This window comes from Primulina eburnea, chromosome 8, assembly GCF_022965805.1.
Source record: "Primulina eburnea isolate SZY01 chromosome 8, ASM2296580v1, whole genome shotgun sequence".
In the NCBI taxonomy this organism is placed as follows: Eukaryota; Viridiplantae; Streptophyta; class Magnoliopsida; order Lamiales; family Gesneriaceae; genus Primulina; species Primulina eburnea.
This window is the reverse complement of record NC_133108.1, coordinates 39638099-39656044: the sequence shown is the minus strand read 5'-3', so window position 1 is coordinate 39656044 and position 17946 is coordinate 39638099. Positions and strand designations below refer to the sequence as shown.

At 32.1% G+C, this 17946-nt stretch overlaps 1 protein-coding gene and 1 pseudogene across 2 annotated transcripts; both read right to left on the bottom strand.

The window, feature by feature from the left end:
* Positions 1-2143: 2143 nt before the first annotated feature.
* Positions 2144-10373, bottom strand: LOC140839676 (protein DAY-LENGTH-DEPENDENT DELAYED-GREENING 1, chloroplastic-like). Of its 2 annotated transcripts, XR_012119773.1 has the most exons (8): positions 9367-10373; positions 7791-7876; positions 6876-7049; positions 6630-6744; positions 5436-5533; positions 4346-4481; positions 2781-2904; positions 2144-2294 (listed from the first exon to the last, which is right to left on the bottom strand). XR_012119773.1 is itself a non-coding variant. In XM_073206559.1 (7 exons), the coding sequence occupies exons 1-7, from the start codon at positions 9976-9978 to the stop codon at positions 2836-2838; spliced, it is 1290 nt and encodes a 429-aa protein (XP_073062660.1). In that variant the 5' UTR covers positions 9979-10373; the 3' UTR covers positions 2474-2835. The 2 variants fall into 2 exon arrangements, 1 of the variants encoding a protein (XP_073062660.1); XM_073206559.1 differs by lacking the exon at positions 2144-2294 and having other exon boundaries at positions 2474-2904.
* A 3245-nt stretch (positions 10374-13618) lies between these two features.
* On the bottom strand, positions 13619-17730 carry LOC140839675 (organic cation/carnitine transporter 7-like; annotated as a pseudogene).
* Positions 17731-17946: the final 216 nt, after the last annotated feature.

Here is a 17946-nt window from a genome sequence, read left to right as displayed (position 1 = left end):
ATTATTCTTATCTGAAGGAGGAAGTAAGAGGTAATTATTTGAAGAAATACTCAATAAATGAAGGCTGATCGTGCAAATCACTTATAAAAGATACATATACAAATAAATTATAGTTATTTCAATAATAAGCATATTGAATCCAATACGAACAAATACAAACATAGCACTAAAAATCATCGTATTCTTCAATGGTCTACTGATCAGTCCCCTATATGTTACTCCTCTAAAGAACGATGCCAAATAAATAGTTATTATATCACACAGCATAAGGGCTATATAAAATCAAACATCGGAATGTACTTTATCATTTCTAACTCCAATCATTACAATGCATTTCAAATAATTCCAACATCCTTCGAATATCATAGCTAATATAAAATAACAAACAGATTTCAAAGATAGGACTTTTATATTTTATATAATATAATATAACCATAATTTAGCATGAACTCTATCTGATAGAGGACATGAAATATACTTAGTGAAATATTATATTTATTTTAAATAATATTAATAAAATTTAATAAATTAATTATTTCTATTCCAAATTACGATACATTTGATTTTTTTTTAATTTCAAAATTCTAATGTGTTTCATGGTATAACTAAAAATTTAAAAATTAACGATAATTTTTATATTCTAAATTAAATACTATATTTTTTTTTTTTTTTTTAATTATTGCATAAACATATAAGTTATATGTTCACTTTAGATTGGACTCTTTAGATAAACACGACACACACGGAGTTTAGTTATGATGTTCACCAACCATGTCCATATTTATGCTAATTAATGAGGTGGCATTCATCTATCAAATACGATTAATCATATCAAAATGTATATCCAATAGGTGATTGCAAGGTCGTACCTGATAATTTTCGGGTATGAGTCGAATTCAAAAATTGAACCCCTCAAAAAATGAAGTAGGGTTAATATTTTATAATTTTATATTATTTGAAGGAAAAATAGTTTTTTTTTGGCCTGCTAACCTTTTCGATTTCGAGAGTTTTAGTCTATTAAATTTTCAAAGTTTAGTTTAAGTACATTCATTTTTATTTTTTGGTTATTTTGGTCCAATTGTTAACGTATCACTTGCACGATGTCACGTCAAAAATTGGATCAAAATAGAGGAAAATTAAAAGTTGGTATACCAAAACAAAACTTGAAAAAATTATTATTAAAATTCAAAATTGAACAAGTTAGTGGATTAAAAAAATATTTTTTAAAATAATAATAATAAAAAAAAACATTGATGTAGAAATATACGTACAAAAATCAAATAGAATAGAAAAATTCTCCGAATAGTAGTCACTTAATTTTAAAAAAAGTTGGTCTTATGTGAGACCGTCTCACGGATCACAATCTGTGAGACGGGTCAACCCTACCCATATATTCACAATAAAAAGTAATACTCTTAGCATAAAAAGTAATACTTTTTCATTGATTATCCAAATAAAGATCCGTCTCACAAAATACGACCCGTGAGATCGTCTCACACAAGTTTTTGTCCTTTAAAAAATATATTAGAATACAATGATATTTTTATTCTTATTATATCAATTTTTTTATTAAATAGAATAGAAAAATTCTTATTAAAAACCATAAACGTTTTTTTTTATTTATATTTTGTATATGTTCCTCCTTTTGTTGCAAATATTATAGTAATTATTATTTTAATTACTGTTATTCCTATAAGTCTTTGTTTACATCAATGAGATAGACTATTAATAAATGGGGGTTTGTACATGTTATTTGTTTTTTTTAAAAAAAAAAAAACAAATCGTCCTGCTCCTCCACAAGTCTATAACTCAACCCCATTAAATAAAATATATATTATTATTAAAAATTGTACACTAAAAATTAAAGTGCCGTACATTATATCTATAAATGGGCCACAGTTTGTCCGGCCATGTAGGATACCAACATATCACCCTATAATAAATTTTTTGGGCCCTCCTAGACTGTTGGGCCTGAGAAGAGGTCTAAATAAGAGATCCGTCTCACAAATACGACCCGTGAAACCGTCTTACACAAATTTTTGCCTGCAAATATTATGTTTTTCTATTTTTCTCGTCATAATAATTTAATTTACAAAAATATTACCACCTACATTTTAAGATTCTTTTTACATATAATAACTAAAGACAAAGTTGACAATTCATAGTGTAAAACTTTATCCGCCCCGTGATCCTTGAACCATACAAGTAATGTGAAGCGACTCCAACAGGCATACCTCCAACACCCGAGTAGTCCAATGAGCATAATAAAAGAGTGTCTTATAAACTCTAGAAGGCTGCACCAACCAACAAACAAGCTTTTGAGATGATATCTTTCTTTGGTTTATAATTTAATATTAATGCTCCTGTTGAGATTCGACGTAATAGAATGAGAGATCTAAAAAAGACCTATCATCGGAAAAAGTGAGTGAAAATCGTCTACAGTGGGACGCCATAAATTTCGGTTTCTCAAGGGGCCGACGATGTTACCTTATCGGATTCATTACCTAACATAATATAATTAATGATTAAAGTTTTCGAGTTCGATTATTATTAATAGTTAAAATTTTTGTTCCTTGATCTAACAGTAATGAACTATGAGAAATTAGCCAGATATATAAGGTGTTCAGAGGGAAAAACCTCCAACTCCTAACATGTTTCATGGATGGACATACAATTTGGCCAGGCTTTCGAAATCTTCTGCATCATCTTTATATTTCCATGAAGGAATAAACCAAGAGAGCGAGATAATCGAACTTGAGGTAAAAGAATGCAAGTCGTACCAAGATTCTTTAACAAAGTGGAAGATGACCCTCCGACAAAAAAATACGTATCTGGCTAATGCCTCTTCATTTCTTGGAAAATAGTCGACACCTTCGCGGATAATTTTGGCAGGTATTTGAATAACTGAAAAAAGAAAACAAAGATTAGCAAAATGCTTAGAATATCTGTAAGCAAACAAAATGCCGGAAATCGATTGAATAGAATAAGATGAGATAGCGAGAGAGAAATTTGTTAAAGGAGAGACTGTAAAAACTGATTCAAATGCTAGTTTTATTTTCTTTCTTACATTTCAGCAAGAGAGGAAAGCTTATTGACTTTAGAAATACGAAAAAGCAAACAAGAAGATCTCCATATGACGTACTGAACCCGAAATACAAACATAATCCATTGTGAGTATTCATTACATTAAGCCACCTGTGTTTAGACCAGTTCATAAGTTGTTTTTTCACTAGTTCAGTAGTCAACCATGACGCCTGGGAGTGTTTTTCATCAATTATTATGATAAGATCTTCCTCATTTCTAAAAGATACCAAAAGGTTACGATTTCTAAAGACGAGAGCTCATTGTATTTTCACTTATGAACTTATCACATAAAGCAATATTACCACAAACCATGCACCTACTATATAAAGCAAGATGTCGAACTATATTATATAAGATAGAAAATAATCAACAATTAATTCACATGCATGATAACCTTTATGAACAAAAGGGCTCATATGAATGGGTTATGGGAATTGAAGAAAATCTTTGTCCCAATGTGATTCTCGAATTTATCGAGGGGATATGAAATATGTCAACAAGGCCTTTCAGTACATTTCTACAAATCAAGTGGAACCGATATTTATGTCACACATTATAGGTTTTATTTATTAACACAGCTTTTTGCATCATTTTGTTTTCCTCAAAGCAAATAGGCCAGCACATAAGATTTGAACTTTCATAGAGATTAAGCTCTGTGAAGTCCTTGACATAACTTAGGATTAGTGGAAATTTCTCGACATTAAGTTAAAATAGATATCTTAACTTTTAAGACTAGAATACTGAGAATGCTAAATTAAGACTACGAAAATAGTTAAATGCTACGATATTCTCAGACAGCTGGAAGGTGTTTAATGATTTTAAAAGTCATCATCAGATCACATTCTCTGACCCATAACGAATTAATATTTGTACAACAGATACAAAAACTCACAAATCATGCATACATTGTTTAAAAAATAAATAGCAGATAACAACATGGGATCAGGTTTGGTTTTAAAATATCTATTGAACTTGCTTTCACATTTGGAATTTCTAATCCAAGATTAAATCACATGATGTTACATAAAGTGTGTACATCAGATATATTACTAACTTGTACTGGTAGCTGAAAAATTTATAGGAATATTGGGGATGTCCCCTGTGTGTGCGCATTACATTTTTCTTAATTTATTCACCTTAGATTTTTTATGAAATAATGATTGGAGTAACCTCAAGTAAGGCTAGATTAGTTTTGTTAAAAAAGGAAATAGTTGATGAGTAAAAATAAAACAAAAGGATAGAATATGGAGAGGCAACATACCCAGAGCTTTACACAAGCATCTATTACAACCGGGACGATGCATATAAATATAGTTATGGCAGCCTGATCCACCTCTAGCCCATAATGCTCAACTATAACCTCTAATAATGTCTGCCAGCCAGATTCAGAATGATACCTACACATGTAACCGTTGCTTTCACCTAAACTATAAAGAAATAACAGAAGGGAAAAACACTTTCTTAAGTAGTTGCAGAATACTGAAGTTCCTGGAACGTGTACTATCATATTCTCAGAAAATCTAGACCAAGTAACAATACCATTACTAAGGGTACAAACAAATCCAACTGACTCGCGAACTTTTCTATCATTTGATTCATATTCAAAATTATCAAACTTGAACCAAGCTCGATCATAATCAAAAATATTTCACTGATATTTTATATGTATATTTAAATTAAACAAGCTTACAAGCATGAGCCATAATTCGAGTGTGTGCGCAATATTGCTCGTTAATTAGGTTTTGACCAAACAAACCAAGCTCAAATTCGAATTTCCACTGGACTTCAGAAGAGTCCATATTTTGGGATTTTAGGTGAGCTTCTAGTCATCTAAAAAATTTCAACTTGAGTTCAGTGTGCATGCACACCCTATTTATCAGCCGTTTTGAATTTCAAACTTTCTAAACATCAATATGCACAATTGGGCACATTTTGTAGTTCGATATTAGATAGACTTCATAAATGGAGATAATTTCGAGTTGCACCGCCACATGCAACGGTGAACAATTGGTTCAAATTGGAAGCAATATAGAAGTTCAATTAATAAAATCAAATTGATCCGGTTTTAAATATCATGACATGCAACATATTGTAGAATGAATTGATTTTGCCTCAACTGATAGGGGTGGTTTCCTACAACATAATGGCCACGTAAACATTGTATGTTGTGTAGTGGTATAATATAATTTGGATGATAATGGAGTGAAACAGGCAGGGCCTGAGTGAATTTAACTTGCATAATATTAATAATTTTTTCCCAGTTTTTAAACAGGTCCTTCAGTGAAAATCTCAACTGATCAAACTACCATAAACTGTGATAATTTTGTGAAGAAGGGGGAGGAGAGTTTTACCCCAAAAAAATATCAGTAATGAGTATAATAAGAAAGGCTTTCCCAGTGTCTGAAATGTTATTGAGTATCTTATAACCCGTGAATTTCAGCAAAGCTACCTGCAAAAGTTTGCCAGAGAGTCGAAAAACATAATCTGAAGTTATACAAAATGTAGAGACTATATTTTCAAAAGTATAAGATTTGATGGCAGAAAAAAATTGCAGGGATATGATGATAAAATTTATGAGAGGAAATGGTTCGTCGGAACGGTTGCGGTGCTTGGAACGGCAACCACCGTTCCAGTTTCAATGTTATGTTGCGGAACGGTCACGAATTTATAAAAAAATTAAAAATTTCAGAAATTAGTAAAAACAGCACAAATATTACTAGCATTAATAATATTCTATCATAAATACATATGAATAAATTAATTAAATAGTTTACTATTTTTAAGTAGATGCTGTCATAATTTTAATTTTATGTTTTGAACTTAGATGAAGAAATAATGAATAAATTAGGAAAGTTAAAAACGACACAAAAATATAAAAATGTAAATGCTTAAAACAAGCCACGTAAAATATCAAAAAATCGGTTAAAACCCGTCCGTTCCACCGACATATCGCCGATATATCACCGATATATTGCGAAAAACGGAATTACGAAGCATCCAACGTTTTTGCCCGGAACTTTGACTCGGTGAATGCCGTTCCCGTTCCGAAACGGCCGTTCAAGTTCCGGAACGGCCGTTCCAGCGAACCATGATCAGATTAAAAATGGACTTCTCTTTCTTTCCACTACACAAAGCTGAATCTGTTGCATTTCAATTCAAACTAAAAAATTACATGCAGTGAACTATTTTGTGTGAAGTATCAAGAATAAAATTGCAACCTTATCAAAGAAACAACAGAAAGTGGGCACTACCAGAAGAACAGAAAAAGTTGGCCCTCGTACCATCTACAAATGTCAAGCTCAAGCATTTCACACTCAAAACTGTATTTGTTTGCCTCTTGTTAATGTTTAACTGGAGTCTTTTTATCAAACAAAATTATCTTCTGCTTTCTGATGTTGAAGCATCTTAGTAGCAATTATGACAGACATAGTTAAGAAATTAATATGAGCCCAGAGTTCATATAGAGTCCACGAGAAACAGAAAAGATTGAAGAATAATACACTGCAGTAGAAGTAAGAAGAGAGCAAAATTTGATGAAAACTCACTTGATTCTGAAAGAAATATAGAAGAGCGAACAATGACACCCCAAACACAAAGTCTGACCAGATATTTGCGAATGCTCTACGGTTCTCCAACTTCCGCTCATCTCTCAATGAAATTCTGTTTGGTAACAAAGAAGTGACTGATGACTCCAAGTGTTCTAGTCCGCTCATTAGATAAGATATTTAAGTATGATCAGGGGAAAAAAGAGAAATTTATGAAAATAATGGTTATAACGTTAGAAAACTTACGCTTTCTGTCGTATTACCAAGAAAAGATCCTCATCAGAAAGAGGCGGAGATTTACCAATCTCTACTTCAAGTCGATAACGGGCTTTCTCAATATTAAGAGCCTTGATCATTTCTTTCTTTTGTGATCTCCTCACATCAAGCATCTCTGCAGCGAGTGGAACGGTCTTGACGTACCTGTTCAAGATAATGGAACTTTGATTGTGTGAAAATGAATAAAACTACAATTGGCCAACTGTCAAGAGACATAGCCAGTACCAAATGAATCTTAACTAGTAAAGAGCTAGTTTATTATTAATTTAGAGTAGACCGTGGCTTAATCATGCGCCTATACAGCTTGAAAATTGACTTCTTCTCTACAGCTTAAAGCAACAATTTAATTAATGCGAGTAACTAATATTTTCCCATGTTCATCAGCTTAAGTTTGGAACTTGATCAAAATTTAACTGTTTTGCTTCATAACATTCTATTCTTTTACAAACCCAACAAGGTTTTTTCAATCCTCTCGTCCCATATGAGCACTTGTTTCAACTTTATGATTCAAATTAAACAAAAAAGAGAAAAACAGAAAACTTCACTATGTAAAATGTGATCCCTTTGCTCTCTCTCCTGACCTTCTGTTTCCTTGGGTTGTGTTTAGAGTCTAGACTTATGAATTTAAGCTTAATGAATTTCAGATTAACCGCTAAAAGTCCCCTTTCAGCCAATATATTTCAGGTGATTTTTGATAAATTTGAAATTAGCTCTGCCTTACTGTCATTGCAAGTCTGCTCCCTTCAGAAAATGACAGAGTAAGCTGATTCTTGTCCACTTTTAAAAATTTAGAAATCAAGATCACCACCATGTCATCACGAGGACTTCAAAAAAGTATATCACTTCACTAATCCAAAAAGGCAACGCATATCATGTATAAAATACCTGTCCAAGAACGGCATGAGAACATAGTCATGAACTAAGAAATCCATAGCCCATGGAACAATGATAAGTACTGCCAAAAATTTGGCCTGAAATAAGAAAATTAACATTATTGAAATGCATGGATGGCTTGGCTTATTATACTTTTCAAATAATCATCAATGCAACTAGACATGATAATTTAGAATATTTAGAAACATATGTCTCACCAATGCAAATAGCTACTGCATCTTTATATGCCAAAATTATAACTTTTCCATTACCAACAACTCGACTCAAAGTAAATAGGTGGAAAAATAAAGGCAATGACTGATACTACTAGATTTTACTGTATATAAGGACATAAGCATGACAAATAGGAATTTCTATTTTTAAACTCAGTTTGGCCAATTCAACAGACCTCATGGTTCATAACGTCCAAGCATCTTGTGTATTTTTCAATTCATCAAAAATTGATTTACACCGCAATAGGCCTTCAAAATAGTACCAACTAATCTGAGCCGTCAAAATCACTAACCTATGCCTTGTCCAAGAAAATAATTTAAAAACCATGGAAAATTTACTTCAATTACTTAAATTGGATGAGTGAATGTACAGAGTTTGGCTCCACTAAATTTTAAATCCTACATAAATCCTACATAAATTATTGTTCATTGGAGAAGATTAGGTAGTAACCCACATATTCATACTGTTCTTATGGTCTTACCCAAGGAGCAACCAGCAACAAGGCCAATAACTGGAGTGATGTTTTCAAATAGTTTTTCAGAGCGTATTTAATGATCTGTATGAAAACTGAGATTCTGTGGTCCAAATAATTATAAACGCCATTCTGGTTAACCGATTAGATAATATAGCTAACAGAATAACAAAGGCAGTGACTGAAAATCTCATGAGTATGATGCAGGGAAATTTTTTTCTGGTTACTTTGTTGCAGTCTAATGATTTCCATGATTTTTCATCTTTGACTAGAAATAAGAAAGATCCACACATACAGAAATAAAGAAACGTATAAAATTCAAAGGACTGAGGAAGCTCTCATGTTTCATTTTAGTCCTTTCAATATTCATGTGCTTGAATGGCGTAACAAGAGTCTTTTAACTTCAACATCTTTCCATTTGGACTAATGGCTTAGAGCATCAAAACCAATCTATTTAAACCTCAGAATTCAAATGGTAGACACATACACACAAAACACATAATTTTAACATAGGACGCCAACTTTCATGATCTGCATACTAGAATTGGATCATACTTCATATTTTGAGCATTGTTTGCTAATATCAGTCCTCTTCTACTTCGAACTCCAAACAAGTTCTTTCGGGCATACAACTGAAGTATAATATGATCTACATGATGAATTTAGACGACCCAAATTGGATAAGAAAATAAAAATCCTACTGCAGAATCTGGAACTAAATGACATTATATTCTTATTCTTGTATGTAATAAGCACTGTAACAACGCAACAAGATTGACAAATAGTAAGGTATGGTATGAGAATTGTCATCTTGACCAACATAAAAGCATAAGATTAAATCTTGACAGAGTTATCTTGATAACAATTTATCAATCACTGCACCGAATTGACCGAGGCATAACGAAAAACTCGATCTTCATAAAGAATGTCATCATCTTCTCTGCCTAGAACCATATCCCTTACAGACTTAACCAATCCTCTCCCAGAAAACATGTCTGTTAAATCTTCTCCTATATCATTTCCAGGCTTTCCAACAGCATCATTCGAGTTTTCAATCCATGATGCGCCATTTCCAGCATCATTACTAGTTCCATCAACAAGCCAATCTTCCCACCTTCTACTCTCCTCATTCTTTACATCTTCCTGTGCTTCCCTCAACTCGACAATTGTCTCAGCTCGCCTTTTCCACGCTTCAAATTTCTCATAATCAGACACTTCATCATCACTAGAATCTTCGGACTCTAACACATCAATCACATCCTCATCTTTCAAACCAAGCCAGTTCCCATCCTCGTCAAAAAAGAATCTCTGCCACCAGCTTTTCTTCCTCTTCGAATATTTTTTCTTGGCATTCGCAACCAGGCCACGAGACTTTTTCCTCACACTTGACAATCGAACCACAGCAGAAGCCGAATTATGACTCGAAAATGAACTTTTGGAGCTACTGTTCTTGCACCAAGCTAGACTTTGACACAAGACAATTGAATTGCTCATGAAGAAAATGTATGAAATTCCACATTTTCAGCCTCATATACCAATAAAAATGCAATCTTGGTCAGAGACTCACCAAAGATACAATAGAAACCATTGATTCAATCAATCGTACAGCCTCAAGAAATGCAACATGGTCTCTCAATACTATCCAGACTTTTAAAAAAAGAATTTTGCTAGTGCGCCATTCTTGATAAGATGATTCCAGAAGCTAGAAGAGGGCTCTAAAATACAAAGGAGACAGCCCGTGAAGCTTCCAGCAAAAAACTTGAAAAGAAAACCAGAATTCTATAATGGGATTTATCTATTGGGCGGTATAAGAAGGCAAAGGAATTGGATAACGGTCTTGGCTTCATTCTCTTCGGATAAACCCATCGCTGTTTTCAGTAAACGTGCATTATAACTGGACAGTCGAATTCTTAAACAAGACATTGCACATTTTCGAAATATTAATAAAAAATAATAATAATAAAATATTGTGTTTTTTTTTTTCATATTATCCAAAAATATCTTATGTAAAATGTCATGTAACTGAAAAAGAAGGATCAAGTTTAAAGTTTTATTAACTTAAGTGATCTTACTATGAGATTAAGCTTAAAAATGTTTTTAGTTTTATTACAATTTTAATAATATCAAGTAATTAATAGAGTAGATACTAAATAAATACACAATTTTAAGAATAATGCATAAATTTTCAAATTATCAAACGAACAAGTCTCAAAATTACAAATTAAGTGGAGTAAAACTTTAGTCAATCGTTGTTGGGTCGAATGTCATCCCTTAACAGTGAAGAAAGGAAAAGTTCAAAAAATTTATTCTGATACATTTATTTTTTTCTTGTTTAAAATTTCTATATTATTAAATAGCTATTATCTAAAACAAAATTTATTATTTAAATTTTATAAAAAAATTATCTAAAAATTTTGCACTTTTTCACGCCTTTTTTTAAAAACTTTTTACCTATTTAATATGATTAATTGTTGATCGCTTTTTCATATTTTTAATTATACGCAACGAAACTTTTTAGTCATGTCACTATATAGAAGTGGAAAAATATTTTCTTATTTTAGATTTAATTATTGATTTTTAGAAAAGATTTGCTAAATATTGTATTTTAAAAATATATTTTTTGGAGCTTCAATTCCATTATAGTTTCAGTTTCATTTGTATATTAGTTGTTGAACTTTTTTAATATATACCATTTTGAACACATGTTTCACATATTTTAGTATATTTTCTTTATTTTACTATATATCCCACATAATGGCTATTTTTCATACTTTGTTTTTTTCCCCCAAATTCTAAGAGATTTATTTCCTTTAAATATTTAAAAATCAAATTAATCTGTAATCGTTAAAATTAATAAAAAAATATTATATATATATATAATGTGTGACACACGTGTATAATCGGTTGCTGCTAATATATTAAATATTATTATATCTTAGAATGATTTGTTGTCGTGCCCAACGGTTTTGCGTTGTATTTTCTACTAATTAAGGTCATTCATTCTCGATCTAATCTTATTCTAATATAAAAAGAATGTTTTATTTACATTAACTCTTATAATTTATTTAATATCTATTTATAAATTTAACAATAATTTTTTTATTATAATTAATATGATATTATTGATAAATATAATAACCATATTATATATTATTTAAATTTTAGATCATTCGAATTAATACATATAATTTATTTAAATTGTTGAATTAATTATTTTTGTTAATCAAATATTAATTTTACAATTATTATAAAATTCACATGAATTACATATTTTAAGATTATATTAGAATATTATATAATATTTATTTCTTAAATCATTTTAATTGTTTGTAATTATAAACAGTAAAATTTTTGAAAAAAAAAGTACAAAACCCTGCACCGCATGGAAATCTGGAATGTTGTCCTCTCATAGCAATTATAAGAATATAAACAAACCAAATCGTTCGTGAATTATTCGAAGTTTGACTCGTTAAAATTTTTTTTAGATCATTCGTTAAGTTTATCGAAATCCTATAAAATGATAATCACCCCTTAAATCCTCATATATTAATCGGTTTTTTTTGCGAAAAATACTTGACGAACTCTAAAACGAGTTTGTTTAACGATCTCGAAAACAATTATATTTAACGAACTGAGCTCGAGTCAGACTTGTTAAACATGATAAATGAGTTATTAACAAGCCGAATTCGAGCCTAATAATAAAAGCTCCAATCAAGCTCGAGATGACCTCAAACCTATATATATCCTAAACGAGCTGAGATCAAGCTTGATATTGTTTGGTTTGATTGAACTCAACTTGACTCGACTTGTTTACATCTTTAAGCAACTTCATCCTGCTTCACGCCATTTTAGTGCAACGTCGGAGTTGATTAGAGGATTAGATTAAATATTAGTTTTACATTAAAAATGTATTAAAATGTATTTTCAAAAATACCAAATACCAACGTTGCATAATAATTAATGAATAATAATAATAATAATAATTAACACAATCTATATATATATAAAAGTAGAGTTTTTGCCAAAATAGGAAAGTTCTAGCCAAAATTAATTACTAAAAAAGAAATAAAACATTTAATGAATATTGACATATGTCTATTGCAATAAATGAGCACTTCAATTATTTTTTGCATTGATTATATCAATTCATTTAATGAATTTTAAATTTAATTAATTTTTATATTAATTCAAATGTAATTTATATATTATATGCTTTTTTATTTATTTTTATTCAAATTGAAACTAAACTCTTTTTAAAACGTAAACTATTTTAAAATTTTTGCATTGATTATATTATTAAAAAATAATAATATATAGCTTCTCGAAAATTAAAGAATTAAATATGTAATAAGGTTGGTGGCTGGCATCAATACGCTAAACACGATAAGTATCATGTCATTGCTTTAGGCTAACACAATCTAAAATTTTGAGATATGACAGGATTGTTAGCCAAAAAAATTAATCGACATACGTTGTATCTAAAAAGGTTTTTTAAAATTAACGAAAAATAGTTTTTTGTTTTTATTTTTAAATTATATTATTATTTTTTCAATTCAAATATATATTCATTTTCACTAATTTTTAATAATATCATTCCGTGCATTGCACGGATTAAATACTAATGTAAATTAAAATTAAGTTAATTTAATCATATATTGACTGATTTTATAAGAAATTTTCAATGATCAAAGTATTTGATTTTAAATATATAGCCTTGTTCACATTCGAAATAACTGTCAAGCAAGCATTGTGCGATTTCTTAAGCTTGGGGTCTCTCATGTCAAGAAAATATTTAGCATTATCATCGTTCCCATGAATATACAATTAATAAGAAGACAAATAACGTTTGATAGTTTCATGACAATCCATGTTTTTCTATTCCTGTTAACTAATATGGTATTTATTCTCGCAATATTACTGTTCTCTCGGAATATGGTTCTCTCCAGCATAAATAAGTTCAGCAGATGGAGAGGGGCAATAAAAGTAGCATCTACACCAGGTCCTGTACTGCAACGGTATCACCACCTATCGTTTTGACCTTTACCGCGAGTTTCATTAGCGGTAAATCCATCTTACTTTCACCTTTTCTGCTGCCAAATGCAAAAGTTCTAACATCTATTTTACACAGGTATTGTAGTCCCAACGATGATCAAGTACTTTCTAAACTGTCAGACAAGTTCCTGCCATTTGTCTCGAACGGGGAGAGCAAGACGCTGAGTGCTGACAGCAATATGGTGATCACAAACAGGATAACAGCAGCAGCTTGATGGCAGCCATTGACCAAACCAACTGCCACAAGAGGGCATACCATGCCACCAATTCTTCCTATAGCAGTGGCTATTCCAACACCAGTTGATCTTATATTCGTAGGATATACCTGTTAAACAACAAAACAATATTTAAATGAGAAATCTGAATAGACAAATAGAAGAGTCAGACGGGAGTTTTAACATATTAAACTAGGAAAAAAAAGCGTCTATGGCGATGCAATTTGTAAAAGCCAATGTACATGTGATCCATGAAGTTACTGAATGGTGGTGCTCTAGTCCCTTCTGTTATGAAGCAAGAAATTTCATTGTTCCATGAACTCCAACTCATCCCTCCATGAAAAAGAAACAGGTTCAAGATTAAATCCAAAGAACGGCATACCTCTGGAGCATAAATACAGGCAACAGTGAAAGTCGCAGAAATAAATGTACGAGCTCCAAACAACAAAGTTGTGGTCAAAATCTGATTCTGATAACTCAACAGTGGAAGAAGCAGAATCGAACCCAAGACGAACATCAGAACCATGGAAATCTTGCGACCCAATTTGTCTACTGCAAATGCCGATAAGATAAGCCCGGGAAGCTCTGAAAGTAAATCAAGAATCGGTTTATTTAACTAAACATTTCTTAGAAACAACACTAAATAAAGGTTAAACATATTTTTACATCCATAACGCACTTACCTGCCAGACTTGTAAGAAACACATCAACGTAGAGGCCAGAATTCTGGCCTGTCGCAGAATGCAATCTGATGTCAGCACATTTACTTTCCCCGCTGCTCAGTTCAGAGGTTAACAATATGATGCCATAATATGAAAACGTATTCCCAAAGTACAAGAACCATAGTAGAAGGTTTGTTCTAATTAATTTCAGAGAAAAAAGTACAGATAGTGACGAGGAACTGGAATTACAATCATGAGTTCCATCTCTTTTCGGGGAAAGCAATCGAGTATTTTCTGACGCAGTAGAGTGATCATGCCATTGATCAGAAATAAGCATTCCGGTTCCAAGTGATATTCTGTTTATCAGTGCTGCATTTTCCAGAATACTACGAGCCTCCATAATTCTGCCTTTCATGCATAGAAATCTTGGAGACTCAGGCACAAAACCATACAAGAGAACTACGACGAATGCCAGAACGGACGAAAGTGCTACTAACCATCGCCAGCCAAGATTTGGTGATACAATCTGTTACAAGAAATAGCCAAATATGAGGTTGTGAGGCTCTTGAGTATTCAGATACTGTAGCTGCTGATGGAGATGGATGATAAGTTAACTCTCAGTCTGTGAGCAACTTCGAGCCACAGTTACTCTGGAAGATTTGAACCTCCGAATATTGATCAAAGCTGTTGCTTTAAAACTTAGTCACACATTGGTTTTGTTTGGTTATCGGCCGAACTGAACTAATCAAACCGATTTTTTGGAAAAATCAACGAAAAAATCAAATTTACAAATAACCAAACTAACAGAAATAATCAAAACACTCAAACTGACCAAACTAACTAAAACCAAAACATGCATAAAAGACTCCCCTAATTTCGATTTATTTGGTAATGAAGAAAAATAAGTGACATCAACCGAATTGATAGATAATTATTAAAACAGAATGACTGGTAAATTGGTTTTGTGGGTTAGTTCAGTTGTAACGAACTTTTGAACAACCTTATCAAGCAGCATTTCGATTTCTAATCAATTCTAAGAATCAACATATGTGTGTGCGCGGGTACGAAACATGTATCTTCAACCCCCTTCCTAGTCCACGAGAAATGGACTCTAGCAAGTAGCATAGACGCCTAAGTTTTTAAACCAGAAGCTGTCACGGGATAGGGAGCATCCCACATCATGACTTGGCAAAATTGCAAGGAGAAAACAAATAGCAAAATAAATTAAATAACTAATGATTGTCTTGAATTTTTTAAAGCTTTGAATAATAAAACAGAAGATACAATATAATAGCATACCCATGCAAGTGCAGCCTCAAAAATTGTTCTGTCCAAAAACTAGATAAGACAATCATCCAAGCACCTCTATTTGGTGTTGGAACAAATTCCAAAAACCATGACGTAAATATATGCATACCCCCAAGACCGATTCCAGCTATGCAACGAATTATTATTAGTGACGTATAATTCGGTGAGAAAGCACTTAATAGCCCAGCCACAGCTGTTATAGTAGCCACACCAAGGATACCTTTTCTGAAAGGAAAGCAGAAGTAGATTTTGTCAAGAAAATGTGAAACATATCAGTGCTGATTATAGAACTAGAACTGACATAGCACTTGCTCCAATTACTGCATGAAAAGATATTGCTATTGCTACTTGAGTGTTGTGTTTGGACTGCTGTGCATGTAAGAAATCACATAGGAAAGTAGAGCATCTCCTAATAAATGCTCAAAGTTGCCATTCATGGAAATTGAAAGTACAGTTTTGGCTATAATACAAACCATAGGATCGGAAGCATGCCTTAATACCAAAAATTATAACTAATGGCAACGATACAAGTCTAATATTTTAAACTATATGGCAGCTGAGATACCATATTTTAAAACTTGTATATCTGGGTCTCATAGATAGTTTTAAAGGAAATAAGAAGCAAAGGTTGCTCCGTAATACAGATGAAGTATCACACCTTATTCAAAATTGAAAATTTGACTTGAGTAGACAAGTAAAATCCAAACATCTTACTTTCGTCCAAAAGAATCCGATACAAGGCCCCAAAAAGATGCTCCAACCAACATGCCAGCAAAAACCATAGTTGATATCAAGCTCTTTTCAGCAGGAGAAAGATTCCACTCAGATTGAACAGATGATCCAATAAATGAGAGAATCATCATCTCCATAGCTTCAGCAATCCAACCCAGTCCTCCATAAGCAAGTAGAAGATATTGGTATTTACCAAACCCAATGGCGGTAAGTGCTTCATCTAGGGTAAACTCTGGGTCAAATCTCCCATCTGGATAAACAAATGAGCAAAATCATGTAATGGTGCATGAATGGAATGCACCAATTACACAAATTAAAACTTGTTCAGTAATAGAGGGACAGAATAAGCCTACAGTTCCAGGTAAGGAAATAACCTTGCAAATGATCCCAGGATACACATTTCATGCAAGAATTCATGAAGCTAAGTACAAAAATTGTGTGAGCCGTGAGGGGGACTGTAAATGTTCCTAGTCATGTGAAAATGCCTTATTTCCTTCCATTGTTTGATAGCCAAGTAAATGTTAAACAAACTATCTTCACAACACAAACAAAGCATGATATTCCATGAGTATCATAGTAGAACACTTGATGTAAAAGGTTGGGGAAGCAATTCTTATCCTTTGGGTTATGAGGCTTACAAGGCATGCGCCCTTTATTTCGACTTCAGTTTAGCTACATTTCTTTCGTAGCTGTGATAATCCTAAAAAACTTCAAACTACAACCACCATTGCTCTTGAAAGAAAAGAAATTAGGAGAGATGAAACTCTTGCTCACAAAAGATAAGAAAGAACTGTCAAAGATTATACATAGGAATCTTCAGTCGAAATCTAGAATCTCGAAATATGAATTCGTTATCACACAATAACTTCACAACAGCAGTGCAGAAAGGCCCAGAGCACAAAAATAACCCGATTGAAATTGAAAAGAGTATATTCTGATAATCTGATTTGCTCTTCTAAAGTTTCAGAATCAAACTAATCCCTTGAAAAACTTTCATTTCATACACACCATCCTTCTATATGTAAAAACTGCCATTTCTTTTGTTGTGGTTTATTATAAAAGACAAAGCTTTATTGACCAAACGAAAAGCCAAAGGATCTTGGGGCAATATAAATGGGCTAATGAGAGTGTACAATGAACCCTTCCAGCAATTTTTGATAATTATTTTCTTAGTAACACAAGATTCAAACACATCATTCCAACAAGAAGTACAAGAACAAACAAATATCATTTTATTTAAACACACATTGCGGATAAACCACCTCCCCACAAAACACACCCACCTTTCCTCACCCCGAACACCAAATTTATCAACAACAAAAAATAGATGCCGATAGTCTCACTAATCATAGGATTCTTACCGAGTGACATTTGGTGGCTAATGTTCGCGTTGACGTTAGGGATGCAGTGAAGTTGGTCTACCATGTCATCAAGTCATTAAATATCTATCTTGATAATATTTAAAATTTATGTACATTTAATTTTTCAATATT